At 40.1% G+C, this 23,268-nt stretch overlaps 1 protein-coding gene across 1 annotated transcript in view; it reads right to left on the minus strand.

Annotated features, from left to right (window-relative positions):
- The window catches only part of PON1 (paraoxonase 1), a 29,751-nt gene extending 7,168 nt beyond the window's left edge, over positions 1-22,583 (minus strand). Inside the window, exons 1-7 of the mRNA XM_047753795.1 lie at positions 21,759-22,583; positions 12,560-12,630; positions 10,777-10,832; positions 9,118-9,286; positions 5,622-5,748; positions 2,239-2,439; positions 660-741 (exon numbers count right to left, since the gene is read on the minus strand). Of these exons, the coding sequence (XP_047609751.1) occupies positions 660-741; positions 2,239-2,439; positions 5,622-5,748; positions 9,118-9,286; positions 10,777-10,832; positions 12,560-12,630; positions 21,759-21,832 (780 nt within the window). The 5' untranslated portion in view covers positions 21,833-22,583. The remainder of the gene's footprint in view (positions 1-659; positions 742-2,238; positions 2,440-5,621; positions 5,749-9,117; positions 9,287-10,776; positions 10,833-12,559; positions 12,631-21,758) is intronic.
- Between the last annotated feature and the right edge of the window lie 685 nt (positions 22,584-23,268).

The raw sequence follows: 23,268 nt of genomic DNA on the forward strand, positions 1-23,268 counted from the left end.
TGGCCAGGGAAAGCCTCACAGAAGTGACAATTAAGTGAAATCTGGAAGGATACAAAAGAGAGAGCCTTGGAGATCTTGAGGAAGTGCACCTGAGAGCAGAGGGAACAAGTGCCCCATCCCAAGGCAGGGCTAGTGTGCTCCAGAAATACTCAAGCAGGAGGCTCAACAGAGGGGCAAGGGCTGGAGACAAAGGCAGCAAGGTGATGGGCTGATGGCCATTGTGAGTACTTGGGCTTTATGAATATTGTGCTGAGTGCTGCTGTATTAAATACAGGTTGAGGCAATTTCTTGTCTGTTTCATCAATATGGAGGGGGACAAGAGCAGGAGAGAAAGGGAAGGGAGGGAGGCAAATAGTGTAGGAAGGTGGAAGAAGGGGAGGATGGAGGGAGGGAGGGGAATTGAAGAACACAATGCCAAGCTTAAAATTCACTAGAGCAGAAAGTTTCAGAGGTGATTTGAATGGTTTGATGCCTCCCACTCTGCAGCTGAGCAAAAGTGAACAACAAGCACATATGATGCTGATGACTCTTAATAAAGGAGTGAAAAATTGGTTGTAACCCACTCCAATTAGACAATCCTTTTTTCTTCACTTTTAATTTTGCAAATCAATTAGAATCTAATTATCACTCTGCAAACTTACAGTGTTAATACATCTTACCTTCAATGGAGTTAAAGTCCAATTAGCATGCTTTTCATACACGTGAATCTTATGAGCCATCGATTCAGCTATATAGACATACCTTCAAAGAAGAAAGAGCTACATCAAAACACGTGGAGTAATGTGATTCAGAAGGTTACCATGAAGTTGGAAGAGAAGAAGTTTGCTCAGAGGCTGGAAAATGGAACCTGTCTCAGAGCACACCAAATTCTGAAAGAACTCAATGAGTTGGCAGTGAACATTGGAGTTATAATTTCTGAAAAGTTGCTTCTAAAGGTGGGAAGCTAGTTGGCCCCAATGAGCAGGTGTTCCATAACTCTAACACCAGCTCTTCATATCTGGAAGCAAAAGCATGACAGTGCTTCTCCTGGTTTGTCAATATAATGGCAAGCCCCAGGTTTTGCATTTCAGAGGCCAGTGAGTTCTCACCCATGTGCCGCAGGAAAGTTCTTTGGCAACAAAGGCCTTGTTTTAGGCCAGAAAAAAATACAAGAGAGAATAAGAACTTGGCCTAGATCTAAGAGAAGCCTTCTTCTCCTCTACCCTGAGTCTGGTCTTGATCCTGTGGATTTAGTATTTATACATAGTGCAATGTCATAGTCATCATATAGATCCATAGCCAGTCTAAGCACAGTGCAGCCCAGAGCGCAGAGAGAAATGACTACTTGATTATCTGCTATTTTTGAAGAGCAGGAGATGATATAAATAATTAAAAACTGTCTGTGTTGCTTTCTCTAAATATGTTACTAACCCTCTAAATATGTTGCAAATCCTTGATTATACAAGATGAGATAGAGTGCTAGCCAAAATGTGGTGCCCAGACCAGTGATAATCTGTGAATTGTTTCTGAGTCACCACCATATAATAACGTAAATCAACTACATCTCTAAGCATGCAACTTAGTGAAGCTAACTTTTTTTTTATCCATGGTAAAACTTTCTTGCTAAAGGAATCAGTGCCTTGATTTACATTTCAGTGCAAGTTCTTTGTTTTGTCATAAACCAGCACTGTATATTCATAGCTACAAACTGTTAATTTCATTATACACTCAAAAATCTTCCCTCAAGAGTTCCCATTATGGCACAGGGGGTTGAGAATCTGCCTGCAGTGACTCAGGTTGCTGCAGAGGTGCTCATTCGATCCCCTGCCTGGCTCAGTGGGTTAAAGGATTTGGTGCTGCCACAGATGCAGCATAGATCAGCAGCTGTGGCTTGAATTCATTCTCTGGCCTGGGAATGTCCACACGCCGCAGATGCAGCTACTGGGAAAAAAAAAAAATCTTCCCTCAAAGCAAAACTGTTGAGTAATACTAAATGGCTACTGCAGTCCTCCCCTCTTGAAATGTACCCTCTCCCCCCCCAAAAAAAAGAAATTTCAAATAATATGCCATCACAAAATAGAAAATTTTGATTTGATGTGTATTATCCCGTGAAAATTTAAGATATTTTACATTTTTTCCAATTTCCTCTTACTGGGAAGACATGTTAAAATGCATCCCATTATTTAAAAAATGAATATGCTCTAAAGATGTCTAATGAGAATCTGGAGACATGCATGGCACTTTGAGGAGTTCACATACTTGCCATCAGGTGAGATGTTGATTCCATTAGCAAAATCAAATCCACTGGCCATCACTTGAACTTCATTTGGACTGTAGTAAACAGCATATGACCATGCTAGACCCAAATACATCTCCCAGAATGTCAGATAAGTGTCAACAAAATAGTGATCATTGGTGGCATAGAAGTGTTCAGGTCCCACAGCGACAATGTCATTTATTCTGCAATTCAAACACACATATGACACATGCAGGTGAAGGCATAATACATTACAGGATTATGCATTGGTATTCATCAATGTCTAGTTTAAAATCATGAAGTGGGATGGAGTCGTCACAATAGCTGTTATGGCCCAGAATTATGTGAAATCAATCCCTCCTATACAATCATCAAGGTTGATAATTACCCTAAGAAATCCTGAGAGGTCATTATACCAAAGGAACATAACCATCCTATTAACCATATCTTTAAAACAGTGTTAGGGTGTGTGTGTGTGTGTGTGTGTTTGTGTGTGTGAATAGACTGACTAATCTCTGTAGAAATTACATTAGGCAAGGAATCATTATCAGGGCAAATTTCTTTATGCTCATATAGAACAATCCAAGGTAGCATCAAGCAGTGGAAAAAATCCTGGCAATCATGAATGAGTCTTGCATTTTAGTTAAAGCTCTGCTACTATTTGCTGTGTACAGTTAGGGAAAATTAATCAGTTCACATGTTAGAGCCTCAGTTTCCTTATCTATAAAAGGAAGATGAGATGGACTGGTCTATCTTTCAGCATTACAGGGTCCCTTCCAGCTGTAAAGTTTCATGATTCTAAATAGAGTGAAATGTCCATGAGCAAGAATGCTTGGAAATAGGATCCTGTGGCTTTTTTTTTTTTTTTTTTTTTTTTTGCTGTTGTTCTCATTTTGTTTCTCTGTACGTAACTGAAAATCTAAGATATATGAGTCTATTTTTCTGCTTTAATAGGTACAACAGCGAACATATAAGTGAGTCATTCTGTGCTGATTGAGGTGACAGAAGTTCCCGGGGGCCATTATCTGGGAGAGAATTATCTCAACTCCATTGCAGAGGGCGTCACAGCTGGCACATCAGCTCTGACGCAGCTCTAGGCTCCTGGACCAGTTTGATAAGCATATAGAGCCTCAGTTTTCTCATCTGTAAAGAGAGGTTAAATGATTTTCCCAAAGTCATACAGCTCATTAGTATAAGACTAAGGGTCAGCATCTTCATTTGTGGCGTTGCAGTGGGAATTCCAATGAGACAATGCCTGCTGTGTGCTTTTCAGGGAGCCTGCCACTCAAATCCTCTGTCAGTGGTAGCCACTGTTACTACATGAGAAAAAAAACTCTAGGAATCTTTTAGATTCTGTACAAGCTTCAGGCATAAGCCTGGAAACTGGGGGAGAGGGGGTTGCTCTCTTTTTTAAGGTGAATTTCTGAAATCAGTATGCTTTATAATCCATTGCTGTTATTCATCAAAAGAAAAAGAGCAGATTGTTTAGAGTAATAGCTTTGAAATCTGATGGATCCTGGTGTTGCTTGTTATCCGTGGGGCCACAATGTCACTAAACTCTGAGCCTCTCTGTACCTTGAAAGATTGGGGTAAGAATAAAACAAAATAACGAATCAAAGATCTTGGAACTATGCCAGGCATATAGTAAGTTAATGACCAATAATGACCATTGTGTGATTATTATTAATAACATGCTTCAGTTATAATAGATAAGTCATTGGATTATTAATGCTATAGAAAATCATATAAACTACCATAGGATACAAAGCAGAAAATATACATGGCTATCCCTAGGTTGAGAGGGCAGAATTTTAGTTAATTGTGGTAAACTATGGTTATTTTCAGTTTGATTCTACTTTGCCAAAGACTATATATATATATATATATATATATATGCAATTACCCAGAAAAAAAAATAAGCTAACCCTGAAACCAGACAAAAAGTGAGATTTCCAAGATAAAATGGTAAAACAAATAAAATACATTTTCACTATTTCATAGCAACTCAGAGCACAAACTCCACACAAGCTACCATGGTTAGAATTCCAGCTGTACCATTTACTGAGAGTATCATCTGAGACAAGTTAAAGACTCCAGGCCTCATTTTTTTTAAAAATCCAAAATGGTATAACAATAAGCCTAACTAAGAAAATATTTGTAAAAGGTTAATAAAATAAGCTGTTAAACTGATCATTACAGCACCTAACTTATGGTTGAAGCTCATTAAGCTGTTATTATCGCCATTGCTCTTACCATTAGCCCAGTTTCTCTGGCCTACACACTTTCCCCTAATTTACATCTCGGTATTTGGCACATTCTCCAGACACTGAGTGTCCTCATTCTTCTTCCAAACTATACTTGTTGAATGAATGTAAGAATGAACTCTCACACCAAAAGCTGTTCTCTGAACTTTCATGCAGAAGATGATCTGGGTCATGGTGATTTTTAATGGCCACAATTGGTTGATTGACCTTCATCCAGTAATTCAACTTCTCTCCAATATCACTTTCCTCAACATCAAACTTCCCAGGTAAGAAAGGAGAGGCAGGAGCACTGGTACCACTGAGCACATATCATTTATCAGGTGCTTTGATAGTACCCGCATGTATATAGCACACAATTTAAAAGAAATCTAGATTTACAAATACTGAGATAATTGAGCTCTGCAAATAAAGGTTGGGATTTTAGAAAATCATAATAGTTAGAGGGTAAAAAGTGTCAAAGAAGAAAACATCAGATTATTTTCCTAAATCCATCAGTACTTCATAAGCCAAATACTAAGGCAAGTGAGGACCTTGACTTTGTGTGGGATTGTTGGGGATAAGGGGTCCATGTGTGTTTTATTTCTCTGTAGGTTATATTGTCAAGGAGCCAGGGATGGAGCTCAGTGTTACAACAGAGCTGCTATTTCAAAAAACCATGTGCAAAGAGGAATAGAGGCACCAGATTTCAGATCTCCTCTTAGGTATGTGTTTCTAATTCTTAGAAACAGGTAAGATTTTATTTAATACATACATAAATAGATAACAAATAGACTCAAAATGTGAAATTTGTCTATGAAACCGGTTTGGTTTTGAAATACTAGATCTGGTTTTGGAGACGAACAGAGTGTTTTCTTGGTAAAAGTTTAAAGGAACATCCTCTGAGGCCAGGAGCCATAAACTGGCATCCAGCTAACCTGGGAAATGAGGGAGGAAAAGGACGAGTCTTCTCTGAGGGGCTCAAGTCCTCAAATTTTTTTGCAGAAGAACATTTGGAGGAGTTTGGGATCATTAGAAAGAAGAGTTGCTGTCATCCCCCCAGCCCCTGCCAAAAGGAAACACTAAAAGTGGATTAACCATCCACCACCATTAAAGGAAAATAGAAATATGACATATCTCAGTACTTAGGCAGAAGTTTGTGTTTGATGGTTTTCAGATGCAAAAGTGTCTTTTCTTCTTCTTGAAATTTAAACAACTCAACCGTGGACTTCAAATCTGGATGGCTCACCACTAGCAGGTACACGGTATTATCTGAGAAGAGATTAAAAACAAAAATCGAAACATTAACTGAGCTCTCAGCTGTCAGCTCTGTCTCCAAAAAGCAATTTCAACCCACCTCCAACTAGTACTTAGGGTGTCAGGCAGATGGAATATTTTCATCTCTTTGTAGAGAGAAGCACTTGCAATTGCTCCAAAGAAAAATGGCTTAAGGGAGACCCAGTGACAGTCTCTAAAAACTCCAGACTCCACAGTGGGAAAAATATCCTCAACTTAAGAATGAGCAGCCCTTGACACTAAAACTCCAAAGAGCTTATTAAGCTTTCTACTGCAAATGGTCTCATTGAGATGCAGCATTGAGATAAAAGAGATAAAAGATGTGAAGAATATCAATAGAAGAAGGTGTGCTCAGGTGTAATTTACACAGTGTGAAATGATAAATTCCATAAAAAGAGCATCTGAAAGATAATATCAAAGGAAAGCAGCTTCTGGGAGTCAGTGCAACTCTGGGACATGAAATACACCAGTCTAAGTGGTCAAGAAGGTGAGATCATAGTCGGCAAGTGAACTTAGACCACAGTCTTTGCCTTCAGGAGCAGTGAGTCTTTGGAAATTTTTGATGTGACCACATTGGTGTTTAAAGGCAAATAGTATAAAGTTTAGGAGGTTGAATTGAAGAAATTTGAACAGAGAAGCCAGCTATGAGGCTCTCCATTAGTCTTTTCAGCAAACAAATGTTTACAGATATAGAGAACAGACTTCTGGTTGCCAAGGGTGGAGGGGGAAGGAAGGATTGGGAGTTTGGGATTAGCAGATACAAACTATTACATATAGGATGGATAAACAATAAGGTCCTATTGTATAGCTCAGAAAACTATATTTAATATCCTGTAATAAACCATAATGGAAAATAATATGAAAAAGAATATATATGTATATATATATTATATATGTGTGTATATAATATATATGTGCATATATGTATAGTATATATATGAAGAATGTATATGTATATATATTATATACATATATAAATGAATCACTTTGCTATGCAGCAGCAATTAACACAACATTAAAAATCAACTATACTTCAATAAAATTTTTTTTTTTTAAAAAACAAGTGTTTAATTGATGTTGTGCTACAAAGGGGAAATACAATCAGATAAAGAGATGGAGAGTAATGAGATGTCTTCATGACAGTCAGGGAAGTTTTAATACTATCATGTCAAAGCAGAGACCTAAATGAAATAAAGGATTGAACTATGAATATCTGAGGAAAGAGTGTTCCAGGCTGAAGGAAGAGAGTGTGCAAAGGACCTGAGGTAGGAGCTTCCTTGGCACACTTAATAGTGAGGCTGTGGCTGGAACAGAAGGAATGAAACAGTGAGAGGGCTGAAGCCATAGAAATGGGAGCCAAGGCCAGTCTTGTTAGGGCTTTGGGTAAGGATCCAGGGTTTACTTACTGCGGGTTTTCAACCAAGAAGTAACATGACCTATGGGTACAATGGCAATCCAGGCATGTGGAGAGAAGAGATGGACTAGGAGGAAGGCACTGACAGGAAAAAGCAAAAAAGGATACCAGAGGCATTTGACAGCAAATATCAAAAGTCCCTGATGATGGCTGAGGAATGAGGAAGTTGTAAATCAAACAGAAGTGAGGATTAAAACCCCGATTTACATTTTGCACAGCAGATTCCACCTCTAGGAATTTATCTTAAGGAAGTATTTGCAGAAGATATATGTATAAGAATGTTTATTTTGGCATTGTTTTCAGTGAGCATAAAGGTGGGAAGAGGCTGAATATCCATCAACAGATGAACTATATTATGATACTCCCACACGACTGAATTTTCAGCAGCCATGCAAAGTGCACTAAATGCACTGTCAGAGAAAGGAGTCCATGATGTAGTGCTTAATGCAAAAGCAATTTACAGAAGGGCTCGTGTTAGTATTTGTGTGGTTATTTCCCCATTTTAATTTAAAAGAGACTGCACACACCCACACCATATTCCTTTGCATTTAAAATATTTTTAAAATAAAATACGATGTTGATAAATGGGTGAAGAGATCATTGAAAGGGAAATATATATGTAGATATGTATATTTTGTATATGCATATAGGGAAGAAGGGAAGTCATGAGGTAAACATGAAGAAGGGAAGATAAGAGCATGAAGAATTACTTTTTGACATTTTTTGAGTTTAATATGGCTGTAGGAGAGGTACCCAAATAGGAGTATCTAGCAAGCTGAAGGAAGGAATCTGAACAGCCGATTAAAATAATAATGATGATAATAATAATAATCCACATTTGGGGTTGTTCTAGATTGCAGGCACAGTTACGGTTATAACGTGGCTAAACTTCTTGAAATAGAGAAGATAACGAGGAGGCAAAAGAGCAGCCGTTTGGGGAATGTTCAGAGAATTGGAAATGAGTGACAAAATAATGAAGAGGGGAGAAAACCTGCAGCTGATCAGAATGAGGACAGATGAGTGTGTTGGAATATCAGGGCAGGGAGGGGGGTGTGACTGACTTGAAGGAGAAAATGGTCAATAGTATAAAATGAGGTGGAGGAAGGAAGAGGGAGAAGGGAGAGAGAGGGGAGGAGAGAGAGGAAGGAGAGGCAGAGCTGGAAGAGAGAGTTTGTTAATAAAAACATTGCTGATGAATTTCAAGGCAGCAATTTTAGCTCCTCTGACCCCCACAATGGGAAAAGTCTAAGAGACCGAAGGAGGGACTGTCTGGGGAGGAGATGGAGGCCATAGGATAGACGTGGTTCTCAACTCTGGTCTGACATTTTTATCTCCTGGAGATCTTATAACAAGTACTGCTGGCCAAAGCTTCCCTCAGACTGATCGGACAGATAAAAATATTTGGTGCTGGGGCCTGGGCATGAGGCTTTTTAAAAATCTCTAGGTCCTTGTGTGTGCAATTCAGGTTGGGAATTAATGTAGAGACCAAGGAAATGGCTGCAAAAAGAAGGAAAGAAATGGGATGAAGGCATAAGGGATGGGACAAGAAATTAGATCGATCTATAGGTTGCAGGTGTCTTATGTTAGAAAAATCTATTCCTGTAAATTCCTGGGTCTGTAAAATTGTTTAAAATGGAAAAACCCATAAGGATTAGGGCTGAATATTATTACTATAATAATTATTGGGATAATCTGAGTGTTGGTATTTTTTAAAAATAGGTGTTTGCAAATCTTAAATATTTTAGCATTCTCAAGCATTTACATGGTTATAACTTCATATTTATTTAACATAGAGGGTAAGTTTAAGACCCAGAATAAGGACATTATTCATGATTATATTTAGTTGGATGAAAAGAAATATCCATTCTTTAACACTTATTCTGTTTTTTTAAATTCATTTTTATATTTTAATAAACATTAAATATGGTTACCTTCATCTGTGAAGGTGCTAATTCCATGAGGGTTAAATGAAGACAAATCAAAGTTACTTCCAGTGATCCTCAATTCTAACACCGTTGGATCCTCTTCATTCAGGTCCATCAGAAGTATTTTTCCAGGCTTATCGGGTTCAAAGACCTTTATTCCAGGATATTTTAATCCCTTAAGAAATAATGGAGGAGAAACCACAGGTGCATTAAAAATACTTCAAATGCTAGTGGAGGTGGGTTCACACTGCCTGGGTCAGGCCATGGGGTCACACGGGACGCCTCTTAGCTGGCTTTGTAATAGGCCCATGTGGTCTCTGGAAGCCAGATACTCCACCAAGTGATCCCACACAACAGGCACAGACCCTTCCATCACCAGCTGCAAAGCCATGTGTGTCAAATATCACCAACCCATGACGATGATAAAAAATGGAAAGAGCAGGCCAAAGAAGCATTTACCAATGGGCTTCAACAATATAAGCAAGGAACATGGAGAGAACATTGGTCATGGTTTTTATGCCATCTGCTGGCAGGTTCCTTAGAAGCATCTCAGAGACAAAGGTTTAGGAGAAGTCTAGTGAGCTCAGGGAACAAGGCTTTTCTTAGCCTGCAGGGAGAACAACACAGCTGCAATCTGTTTTCGATACTGAGGTCCCATATAAGATTTTGCTTGGAATATATATTCTGTTGCTTAAAAAACAAAGTCTGTATGACACTTCTGCAAAGGATGACTAGTCTGCCATTTTCATAGGAGAAAACTGGATTAAATCAATTACAACAGGCAGCAAAGGTGTTTTCAATGACTGGATGACTTGTACATTGTATCCTATCAACTCTGTTGTCCTAGACTAGCTTGTTGATTCCTTTGGTTTTGAGCTGTATCACCCACTATAATGGTCTGTATTTTGGAGAGAATCTGCATACAACCCCAACCACCACAACACAGTGGCTTCTCTCTTCAAAGTCTGGAAATTGAGGAATGACCTAGTAACAATTTTAAATTAAAAGGCTTATTCTGAAAAGCATTAAAAAAAAAAATAGGTAGGAGTTTCCGTCGTGGTGCAGCGGAAATGAATCTGACTAGGAACCATGTGGTTGTGGGTTCAATCCCTGGCCTTGCTCAGTGGGTTAAGGATCCGGTGTTGCCGTGAGCTGTGGTGTAGGTCGCAGATTCCACTTGGATCTGACATTGCTGTGGCTCTGGCGTAGGCTGGCAGCTACAGCTCCAATTAGACCCCTAGCCTGGGAACCTCCATATGCCACGAGCACAGTCCTAAAAAGATGGAAAGACGGAAAGACAAAAAAAAAAAAAGTAAAAAATTCCAATGACATGTGAGGGGATATATATATTTGAGTTCACCATCATTTAGGTGCCTCACTGACCTCACAAATTGCCACAATGGAAGATAAGGGAATATAAGAGTTCAGTGGACACACAGGAATACCAACTAATATGCATGGAACACGTATGATCATAATCATATCATTGTGAATGCATACACGGTTTGTTTTTGAACCACATCACTGCTTATTTTATTTGAAATAAATATGCAAGGCTTATTTTATTTGAAATAAATATACAAGGCTGAAATGTAAGACTTAAAGTGCCCATCCTAGAAAATTGTTCAGCTCATCAGAGCATGCTAAAAGAAAAGAAATACTTACAGTGCTAATGAAAGCCAGTCCATTATGAAGTACCTCCAAGTCTTCAGAGCCAGATTCTGTCAGAAAAGAAAGTAGCACAGATTGCTTCAGAATGTTGTAAGAAAGGGGTCCTTTTCTTTATTATTCTTAACTTGAAAATGGGAATACATATTTAGCTCTTCTTTGATAGGTTTGGAATAATTCTCTCATTTGTTTATACAAATTGACTAATGTGATTATTTAAAAATTAAAAGAATTAATAAAATTAAGTGTAGTTAAAGTTTACACTTAATATATTTATTTGAAATTTATGGACTAGAACTTTTTCTTCAGCATCTGAATCTCTTAAATTCATGCAAATTCACTAAATGTACAAAAAAGTATGGTGATTTGAAAATGGCTTGCTGTTTTTTAAAGACACAGAGTATACTCCCAATATATGTTGATATTTAATAACTCCAAGTCAAATAAATTATTTGAAAGCCCTATTGGAAATATAAACAAAGTTCAAATACTTTGGTTAAAATGGAGATACATTTCATATGCCGAATATGCACTTACTATTAGTGATAAACATCAATAAAGTATCACCAAGTTAATCATGTTTAAGTATATGTAGATTTTTTGAATTTCAATCAATCTTGAGACATGGGATTTTTGATTTGGTATTAATAATTTTAGTGTAGATGCTTATTTTTCAAATATCCAGTGATATTTAACATCAATATCATATTTGTTTTCTAGAAAAAGATTGCACTGTAAGATATATGACCTAGAACTATCAATGTCCTAACAGAAAAGAATATTTTTAGAAAAGAATATATACATATATATATAAACTGAATCGCTTTTCTGTACAGCAGAAATTAACACATTATATCAACTATACTTCAATAAAAAAAGAATGATTCAAAATAGCCAGAAAGGCTGAGAGATGAAGAAACAAAATATTAAGGGTCCTTACCAATAGAAAATCAATACAAGACAATAAAATTTTCAGTAGAAAAATCTGAAATCTAAAAAAAAAAAAAAAAAACTGACCAAGCTTATTAATGCTAACTGTATTAAGACATCTGGTCTAGCCTTTTCAACCTCAGTCAACTGAGAGAAATCTAAAAAACTCTCAAAACATAACAAAAGCATGAATGTCAAACAATTTGTTCTCAAATAACAAAACTGGTTGGTTGAAGCCAGATGGGAGCTTGAGTCCTCTGACACTCCCTGTTGGCTGCCTACCAACTGCTATTCTCTGGCCCTTTTATCTTTGCTGTGGGGCCTGCCTCCCACAGTAGAGGCCCCTTAATCACTTTCCCAGCTTCCTTTGCAGCTAGGCCACCAGCCTGTTGTCTAGCTCTGACTAATGAGATCTAAGGGGAAATCTGCTGAGAGCTTCTGGGACAGTATCTCCTCCCAAATATTAAAAGAGAGATCCACTAGGAAAAGCCTTGTGGTAACTGCAAAGGTGTGTGAGGTCTTTTAAACAATTTACCCTTTACTCACTGCTTTTTCTCCCTCGCTGTCCCTTCTCTGCCATCTGCTCAGGTTACATTACCATAAAATCAAACACTGACTAAACAGACCGAACAAAACAAATGATCAAAAACCAGTCAAAGCCTGAGCAATAGGTTGGTAAATTCAAAAGTCAAGTAGTTTGATATTCATAACCAACTACTGAATAACTTAATAGCATTCTCCTGGTTCACAGTTTTATTTTTGAACAAAATTAAACAGGTGTAGTAGTCGAAGAAATCATAACATAAAACTGAAAATTCAAGTGAGATACTTCCTCTTCTTAAACACTTACCTATTCCTTTTACTAATTTACAGTTAGGAAGTTCTACTGGTTTTATTTCTCGGAAAGCATTCATTCTTGTACTGAGAGAGAGAAAAAAAGGGATTAAAATACCCATAAAACTATCCAGAAATTATACCTAAGTTGCAAAAGTAAGCAGCCTATAAAACTCTCCATAACTGTACTTTATTTGGGTTTCAACCCCAGTGTTAGCAATCCCTGGAACTTGAGCAATTCTACCAGACAAGGCCATGGCAAGACATGTTGTGGCCCTGGGCACAGCATTCAGTATTTATTTAGCAGAGGCGGGTAGATACGTAAAGGAGATACGTTGGTGTCCTCTCCAGGGCTCTGTGCCCTTTGGCAGAACAGGAACTATTTCATCAGCTGTGTCAGGAGTCCTAAGTAGAAATTTGGGTTAAATGGCAACATGGTTCCAATTTAATCCATCGATGTTTTAGAGCTGCTGACAGATGGGCCTCCTGCCCATCTGCCCCGTCTGGCCCCAAAGCCTAGACTGGGCATCTGCTTTGGGGTGTACTACTTGACAAATGCAGGTGTGCATAAAGGGTTTATAACTTCAGAAAATCATACCCCAGTCTAGCATATTAAAAAGTCATTGCATGTGTGTGTGCACGCACACTCACACACACACACGCACACACACCTTATTAAATCTGATTGTATAAACATCATGGGGAACATCTGAGTGAAGGACAAAGGAAAAAAGAACAGATGTGAGAAAGAAGTACCAGCAGGCTGCCTGTGCATTGCAGAGCTATTGATGTGGCATTTGAAAGAAATGGACCACAACATTAGCACAGTCAAGAGATTCAAACAATAAACATTTTTTTAAAACTAATGACACAATATTGTCATAGTGAGTATTAACAGTTATCCAACAATCCCTAGAAATCTTATTTGGCTAAAGATAGGCAGAGAAAGTTTTCACCTGTCTCACTGATAATTTAGTCTCATGGAAGTAGGAGGATGGGCTGGGGGTGACTGGATGCTTTGAATAAATTCTTAACAACATGGTATAAAATAATAGGAATTTAGGGGTGACCGATCTTTCATCTTTTCATTCAGAAAAAAATGTAGCAAGTTCCTACTAGCCATGCCACTGGCTACCAATTCTACCTTCTAAGAGGGTCTGAGCCAAGAGACGAGGAGTGGCTTTGTTAAAGCCACTTTGTTAAAGCACCACAGTTCATCCTGAGGAGAGAACCACCAGTCTGGGTGCTAGAGATCCAGAGATGAATGGATAGATGAGGAAGGCTTGGCCAGCAAGGACAGGGTGCGTCCCTGAATGATGGACACAAACTTAGAAAGCAGACTTCAAAGGAAAGCTATATCTGCCCCATGACCTGAGAAACAAAAAAGATATTTCAGCATTAGAAATCTGACATCATAATCACAAAAGTTTTCAATAAAGATAGAGAAGGGAAAGTGATGGAGCAGTGCTTACCATATTTTCATGCTGAGACCTGCATTAGGAAAAGCATTTTATGTGGCAGAAAGACACACCTCTCTCTGTCACACACACATGCATATGAAACTTTCTCCCTCCCTCTCTTTCTCTTACACACACACACACACACACACACACACACACACGAAACAAGGTTTAGAAAAGAATATTCACCCAAATACACACGATATATTCTTCACTATTCAGTTCTATTTCATTTACTTTAAAATGCTGGTCCTACAAATTCCAAATGTTGGTGAGGATGTGGAGAAAACAGAGCCCTAGTACACTGTTGGTGGGAATGTAGACTGATGCAGCCACTGTAGAAAACTGTATGGAGGCTTCTCAAAATCACACAGGAAGAAAAGCCACGCAGCCTGGCTTGCCAGGTTCATTAAATTGATGTGTTCATAGAGGGCAGAGAAAAGCAGAACTGAACAGTTCCTGTTCTAACTCAGGGTTCTCTCATGGAAGTTGATCTCTAACCTGGAAAAGGCAAAATATCACAGTTAAAGGGAGCCCAGGTTATATAAGGAGGCATTAAGTCAGCACTCAGTTGCTTTGGGTTCAAATTTATGGCCAAAGCAAGTCAAATCTCAACAGGCTAATCATTGCTACTATGGTTCAGGGTACTGCATTTACTCTGGTTTAACACTTAAACCTCTCCCTGAGGTATCATTTTCCCCTATTTTATGGATGACTAAGATTAAGTGGTTTTCCAAGGATAGAAAATTATAAAGTGACTGAATTGGGATTGAAATGCAAATAGGAATGCAAAGATCACATTCAGTCCTCTGCCCAAGCAAAATTTACAGGTATCTCTGCTTTTAAAAAGTTGGAGGAAGTGCCAGGAGACAGTTCAGCTTGTGTTACTATAATCCAGCTCATATTTTTCTATTTTACTTTCAATTATCAGGAAATATGTCCAGGAACATTAAATCCAAATGTTCCAGGTCAAAGGGATAAAGTTCAGTGTTAGAGATGTGTTGCTGATTCATAACTGCTGAACTGTGGCCAGAAATCACATACTCCCTGTTGTGAATTATTATTTGGAAACATGTGCCAGCTCCTTAAAAAGAAAACAAGGGACTTTAGCTATGCATTGAGAAATCTATTCTGGAACTTTCCATAAGTACCCTCACTGGTCTACTTTCTGCCACTGCACATTCCTCAATATTCAGTATTCCTTTTTGGGTCTTACTATCCTTAAAAGGATGAAATTAGGATTTGAAATCAGGTGCCATGACACCAAGGACACTTTTTTTTCTATATCACTTTCTCTCTTCCTTTCACTTGCTCATGCAAGTTTTCCCTCCATCCTGCTAATCCACCAGGAAGATTCCTGCCCATGACACTCTGTGGCTCCTCCTGATCTTCTGTGATAGAGTTAGTAACTCCTTTATTTATCCTCATGAACCCTCAGACATCTACAGAGTCTCTTACCATACTGTTTTGCAGTAATCAATTTGTGGCCTCATTGCTCACAGTAAACTCTGTGAGTGAATACTGCGTCCTGTTCATCCCTGTGACTTCCTGTATGAACACAGTGCTCAAAGAAAAAGAAGATACTTGGTGGATGTCTGCTGAATTGTTTTGTTGAATTAGTAGGCTGGTGCATCAGATGGAGAAGATGATGTTGGTTGCATTGATAGTGGAGATCACTGAGTTAAATGTCCTTAGCCTATGGTCTCAATGAGGTATTAGCACAATATACTTTCAAGTATCATTCATTAGATGGATATTTCATAGGTATATTTTTGAGACAGCATGTAATAAAAGCTAGCATGTGTAGAGTATCTTTCAAGTACCATATTTTATATATATCCTGTTGTGATATGCATAATGATCCCATCATATTTCAGTGGAGAAACAGGCTCAGGATGGTAAAGTTGAGAAAGGCTGGTACCTGAGACCTGGGGCCCTTTGCTACAATTCTTTCACATAGACAAGCATCTCCTAGAGCAACAGAATACAAAGAAGATATAAGGGACTAAAAATAACTGCATGTATGTACAATTGGGGCAAATTATGAATAATAAGATGCAAAAGGACCAAAAAAACTAATTGCCACTTCTGAGATGTCTTGAGCAAAAGCAGGGAACTGTGCATGATCTGACCCTACTCTCACCCCATTTAAGGCACCACCTTGCCCCCCTCCCCCTCAGGGAGAGAGCAAGGGAACTTGTTTTCTTTCTTTCTTTCTTTCTTTCTTTCTTTCTTTCTTTCTTTCTTTCTTTCTTTCTTTCTTTCTTTCTTTCTTTCTTTCTTTCTTTCTTTCTTTCTTTCTTTCTTCTTTCTTTCTTTCTTTCTTTCTTTCTTTCTTTCTTTCTTTCTTTCTTTCTTTCTTTCTTTCTTTCTTTCTTTCTTTCTTTCTTTCTTTTTCTTTCTTTTTCTTTCTTTTTTTTTTTTGCTTTTTAGGGCCGCACCTGTGGCATATGGAGGTTCCCAGGATAGGGGTCAAATTGGAGCTACAGCTGTGAACCTGTTACTTGTGATCACTCCCTCCTGCTGCAGCACAAGTCCTAATAAAGCCTTGACTAAATTAAAAATTTCAAGAACTCAGTTTGGTAACAGAGTGACTTGAAAGTTGCAGAATTGTACCATAGCAATTTGAATCACAATGTCTTTATATATATATATATATATTTTTTTTTTTGTCTTTTGTCTTTTTTGTTGTTGTTGTTGTTGTTGTTGCTATTTCTTGGGCCGCTCCCGCGGCATATGGAGGTTCCCAGGCTAGGGGTCCAATCGGAGCTGTAGCCACCGGCCTACGCCAGAGCCACAGCAACGCGGGATCCGAGCCGCGTCTGCAACCTACACCACAGCTCACGGCAATGCCGGATCTTTAACCCACTGAGCAAGGGCAGGGACCGAACCCTCAACCTCATGGTTCCTAGTCGGATTCGTTAACCACTGCGCCACGACGGGAACTCCCTGTCTTTATATATTTTGATGTTTGGTAAGACATTTTGTCTTATTGTTCCTTCATGTAAGTTCTGCAACTACTGTCCGACAATTATGTTTCCTTAAAAAACTTAGATTCTGTATTAGGCAAGTTGCATTCAGTTCTAAGTGCACGTTGTTCATACTTCATGAGTTGAGTTTAATGGATGCATAAAAATCTTATAAGAGTTTATGTTATGATTTAGCACTAAAATGAAAAAAATATTATTAATACAGAAATTCATGGAAACAGCAATTGGAAATACATTTATATTAATAAAGGGTGAAAAAAAGTTGCAGAAACTAGATGCACCTCAAGTCTGTTGGACTCCCCCATTGATCCCTTCCCACTAGAGTGTGTTGCCTGGAATGAGCCTGGGGGTAGCAGAAATAAGGCTAGCTTTGCCATTTGCTTCTAGAGAAAAGGAATGCTGTGGTCTCACAGGTTGCAATGGGCAATTTAGGAACAAGGAAGTTGCCCCAGAGACGCGGGGCTGCAAATTCCACACTCCAGGGGGCGCTGTTTATGTCGTAGTTCAGGGCATTTCCGGACTTGCGGAGTACGCACCTTGCCAAGCCACCGGACGCAGGCTACAAACATGGGCCGGGAAGATTATCGATCCTGGGGAGCGCTCTTATTTCCTTCCTCTATGCTGCTGTCAGCTCAGAAGCATCAGGGGAGCCCCCCGAAACACATGCAGTACCCTTCCAGAAGTTCCCTCCAGCCCTAGGACTCTGACTTCTTGTGAACCTGCCCACGTTTGCGTTGCTGCTTCTCCGAAGAAAAAAGGCTGTATCCTCTCTGGGGATTCACTTCCACCCTGCGGCAAGTCTCAGCATGTAATCTCTTCCGTTCTCTCCTTGGGCAGATTCATGCCTTTCTCTGACCTTTAGGGGCCTTATCCCTAAAACGGGGATAAAAATAAGTTCCAAGATGGGCGATGCAGGATTTGAATGTCCTTTTGAAATGGCGCACCTCAGATGGAACTCAGCCCCAGTCATGCCTCCGGTGGAAGAGGAACAGAGTGGTGCCTCAGAAAGAACTTGAACCCACAGTCTTCTGACTGAAACAACTGGTCTCAAGATTTACTGAAGCTCAGGTTCTTTACGTCTCTGGTCACAGGAATTCAGCAAGAGGTGTAAGTAGTAGATTTATTAATATCCTTTGTAAAGCGGTTGCAGGAAAATGGGGCAGAGATGGTGGTCATGTCCCAGGTCTTGGCCAAGTTCCTGGGATGGCTGCCAAGTGAGGATCCTTAGCTTCTGGAAGAAAAGGCTTCAAGAGCAAACCATAGTAAAGTGAAAATATAGATGCACATTCAACAGAACGTGTCCTCCTCCATCTCAGAAGGCTAGAGTCCTCTGGATGTTGCAGGGGTTGGTTAGTTTCTACAGGTTGTGTATTTCATAGTGGGAGTATTATTCCAACTATTTCAAGAAAGGGGAGGAGTTCCCTTCCTGGCCCAGCTGAAAGGAATGTGACTAGTATCCATGAGGATGCAGGTTCTATCCCTGGCCTTGCTCAGTGGGTTAAGGATCCTGCGTTGCTGTGAGCTGTGATGTCGAGGAAGTGGCTCAGACCCCATGTTGCTGTGGCAGTAGTGTAGATCAGCGACTACAGCTGAGATTCTACCCCTAGCCTGGGAATTTCTGTATGCCACGGGTGTGTGGCTGTAAAAAGACAAAAAAAAAAAAAAAAAGAAAGAAAGAAAAGAAAAAAAGAGGAGGGGACATCCAGGAATTGGGTCACTGCTCACTTTTTGGCCTTTTGTGGTCAGCCTGAGAACTGTCATGGTGCCTGAGGGCTGTGGTTTAGCATGCTGATGTAGTACAATGAGCAGATAATGAGGCTCAAGGTCTACTGGAAATCGAATCTTCCACCTTCTTGAGCCTAATGAGTTCTAACCAGTTTTTGTTGCATCCTCAAGGCTTTGTCGCTCTTTTAAAGGTTGTGTCCTGCCCTCTTCCTTTTAGAATTGTGCATACAAATCCGCTGAGGAGCTTGTGAAATAATGCTGATTCTGATTCAATAGTGTGGGGTGGGGCCAGAGATCGTGCGAATCCTAGGACTTCCAGGTGATGCTCAGGCATCTGGTCCACAGTTCTTTTGAGTAGCAAGGTTTTAGAGCCCTTCAAACAGTGAGTGTGATTTCCTTTGCTCCCTCTATCTGGGCTGCTTATAGGCAGCCCATCTGCCATCTCCATAACCACCCATCCTTCTAGCCCTGCACTGCTCCTCCTGTCACAGCTGTTTTAGCCCTCTTTTTAATTCAAAAACCAGAGGTCCCCCAAACTCCCACTTTCCTTTTTCCTTCTCAGTCATCAGATTATAACCAGAAGTTCAAGGCCTGAGAAGCTCCCTCCCCATTTGCCGGATCCAAGTGCTGAAAGTAAGACAGTTAAATTCTTACTTACGCACCAGACTGGGTCTTCCCACTGCAGCATCCCCATGGCAGAGAGGCTCCTACAGGCATCTCATCCACAAAAGGAAAACATGGGCAAACCTAACAGGGGGACTCACAGAGACTGACATTATGTTAAACTATGACCATAGTGTGCATTGGTCCCTTCAGACAAATCAGAATCAGGGTTGGGGCCTAGAAACCAAGGCCAAGTTCCCCCTGCCGCCAAGTCCAGGCCTCAACTTTTTCAGTTGAAATTCATGTTTTAGTGCAAGTCAATGGTATAGAATAAATTGTCTCAAACTGTTTCCTGGAGAGTTATACAGGACGTTATAGATGGTATCAAAAAACGAGAGTAAAGAAGGTAGATAAATAAGTCTGTGAAATGACAAAGTAAAATCTTTTTTTGTTTTGTTATGAAGGAGATTTCAAAGCTTTCGGTATGCCAGAATGCATTGCTGCTCTCTAAAAAAAGGTGATAATAGATATCTCCCAAATGTATTTGTTCAAGGAGCCTCTTTTTTTATGGAGCAAGTCTTGTGATGTGTTCCAAGGAACAAATGTGGGGAGATATTAATATTGGATCAGAGAAGCTAAGACCTGATGTTGAGAGAGAAACGTTTTAGGGTGGTCACGGTAAAGCTATACTTTTATACAAAAGCATACACAAAATGCTTACAGATGCCATCCTTAGAGTAAATTAAGGAAGGTAAACCAGAAAGATAGATTCTCACTCCTTCCTAGCAGATCTGTAACCCTTTAGAGGACATCTGTGGTGGTGGGGGGGGGAGGATTGAAAAATATGGGCAGAACAAACCTAGGGAGAATCAAAAAGAGAAAGACTAGAAGGGGTGTCAAACATTTATATCTCATTTATTTTCATTATAGGTAATACCACAATGAACACAAATATATATATATATATATAAAATATGATATATTTATATACATTACTATTTTATGTATGTACATAATACATGATATATTCTCCTTTGGCAACGAATAGTACTATGATCAATGAAAATCCACATATGGTAATTTTACATGATTAAAAACCCCAAATCACTCTTTCTTACATTTTTCTAACAGTTTGTGATTCCCAAAATAACCAACCATTAGAAGAAAAGAAAACCCCAATAGTTATAAAACCTACTCTGAATGTAAGTTTCTTAGCAGTCCATAGGGTCATATGATTTTTTTCTAAAAAACCCAAATGTTCAGTTTGATTTTTAGTAATGTTTTACTTCAAAGTAAATAACAACAGGGTATTACTGATTAAGCCTTAGGGATTGAGATGATCTCTAGACTTTGAACCCTTAAAAAAGTTACTGTGAAACTCCTGATATAGTCTTAAAAACATTTTTTTCCCCTTGTGAGTACTTGAAGGTTTATAAAATACTTTAAGGAAAGCAGGGCACTAACATTTATTGAATAGTCACTATGTCCAGGCACAGTGTTAGATGCTTCCGATACAAGGTTTATTGAAGCAGCTAATGTTAGAAATATAAAGTCATTTGCTTAAGATCCTACAGTGGGAGGGATGTAGCAAGAGCCCAGGAGGTCAAATGCCAATGCCGGTGTTCTCTCCCCTTGGCCCCACCCAGCCCCCACTGGAGCAGGTGGCGCATTCCTTCCTACCTGCTTCTCCCCACACGAGTTTTCTGTCTCTCCTAACAGTGTGGCCTCAAAATTGAGAATGTCCAGGCAGCCAAGGCAGGAACTCCTTTCCTAACTCACACAATATCATGCCTCCCGCCCCCTGCCACTCTGGTTATCTGTTTTGAAGCAAAAGTTGAGAAGTGGGAGTTCCCGTCGTGGGCGCAGTGGTTAACGAATCCGACTAGGAACCATGAGGTTTCGGGTTCGATCCCTGCCCCTGCTCAGTGGGTTAAAGATCCGGCATTGCCGTGAGCTGTGGTGTAGGTTGCAGACGCGGCTCGGATCCCGCGTTGCTGTGGCTCTGGCGTAGGCCGGTGGCTACAGCTCCGATTGGACCCCTAGCCTGGGAACCTCCATATGCCGCGGGAGCGGCCCAAGAAATAGCAACAACAACAACAACAACAAAAAAGACAAAAGACAAAAAAAAAAAAGTTGAGAAGTGAATCTGTAGCCAAGATACACTTATATTCATGAAAAATTGTGTGTGCCAACAGCTTGGCCGCTCACACCCATGAGTCTTTTTAACCTCTCTCCCAGACGGAGAGCAAGGGTATGCTTCCAGGTGGCTGGGGAAAGTGGGCTATTTATGAAATTGCTGTGGCAGATAAGGCCAGCACTTGCCTGAAGATTTTCTGAGAGCCTGGAACCTGCTTGGGAATCAGGGGAGCCTCCTGGGCCAGGCTAGAGGGTGGGACAGATAGGACCATGCAGCAGCCCTCGGCACAACCCAACTTACAGATAAGAAGACCGATGATCCCTGAAGAGTGCTAGCCCCAGCCCCAAGAGGGTGAGCACCATCAGCTTCGCCATGGTCCGACAGACCTTGGAAGAATGGACAGACAGATGCACCCAAGATAGGAGATGTACCAGAGACTTTGCCTGCCTGCAGCCTCGGGCTGCCCAGGGTTGGTCCCACCCCTCCCCGTGGGGCTGCTCACCCCGCCCCCTGCACCGCAGGCTTGAGGTCAGCGCTGAGACACTTTAAAGAGAGGAGACAGAATGAGCTGCCTAGACGGAGTGAAAAGGGGGGTAAAACAAGCAGATTAGAGGAAATAGCTGTGGGAAAGGAGAGACGAGCTTTGAGGAGCGCTCAGTTTGTGCTAACAAGCTTCTAATCCTGGTGGCTCAGAAGGGTTCAGTAACTTGATCACCGTGACTCAGTCTGGAAAGGCACAGAAGGAAGAGAGGGCTGTGCTTGAGCCCTCTGAGCCCTACTGAGCAAAGCAGAGTAGGAGGTGCCTCCACATACCCATCTCTGCCTTCTCTCCTGTTACCATGAGTGAGGTGTTTCCTGCTTCGCTAAAGGCCAGCTCTTCTTTTTACTCTGGGCTCCCTTTTTTTCTTTTCTTCTCAAGGATTTTGGTCCCAGTTACAATTTCTCTCTCCTACAACATCCACCTCTTCCTCTTTTCTGGAATATTGCCCTCAGATTCCCCCATGCTTTAGTGTCACTCCTCATAGTTTTCTGGGGAAAATGCTCTTTGATCTCATATTCTAACTACTTACTGTTCTCTTTCTCTGCTCCTCTGTTAAAAAAAAAAAAATCTCTTTGGAAGACTTGTCAACAGTTGTTGCTTCCATCTTAGTAACTCTTGTAACAGATTAATGATGGCTACAAATTCTTTGACATTGTTCCTGTTGAAAAGTGGGACACAGGTTCTCTCCCATGAAGTTGAAGCTGTCTCTGTGAATGCCTTAATTGAGTAATGCAGTTGTGCTATTCAAGTTTGCAAATCATTCTCAGATTGTAACTGCTTTGGGAACAGATCACCACTTCCTTCTTTTTAAATCCTTTCCTGCCTTAGATTCATGATTCTACCCTCTCCCAGTCTTTCTCCAGCTTTCTTGGTCTTCTTTGCAGGATTCTCCTGTCACTGATCTCAACATGATGAAGCCCTTGGACTAGTTCTCATTCCAGTGTGTTTCCATACCATCAGTGCGCTGGTGCTTCCAAAATGTCCATACCTAGCTCAGGCCTCTTACGGTGGCTCTAAAAGATCATCCTGGAAATGTCTACTTAAAGTGGCGTAAGCCACATCCAGAAACATCCTCACATTTTTTTTTCTGTCACTTATTGTTTCTGAAATCAACTTGTTGATTTATTTATACAATCATGCTCTGTTGTGGCCTAATGAAATGTAAGCTTTTTGTGGTCAGGGTTTTTGCCTTTTCCCCACTGCGATCCCAGGGCGTAGAAGAGAGGCTGGCAAAAAGTGATCCCTTATTAGACATTTAATGACTGGCTG

Source organism: Phacochoerus africanus, chromosome 11, assembly GCF_016906955.1.
Source record: "Phacochoerus africanus isolate WHEZ1 chromosome 11, ROS_Pafr_v1, whole genome shotgun sequence".
NCBI classification, from domain to species: Eukaryota; Metazoa; Chordata; class Mammalia; order Artiodactyla; family Suidae; genus Phacochoerus; species Phacochoerus africanus.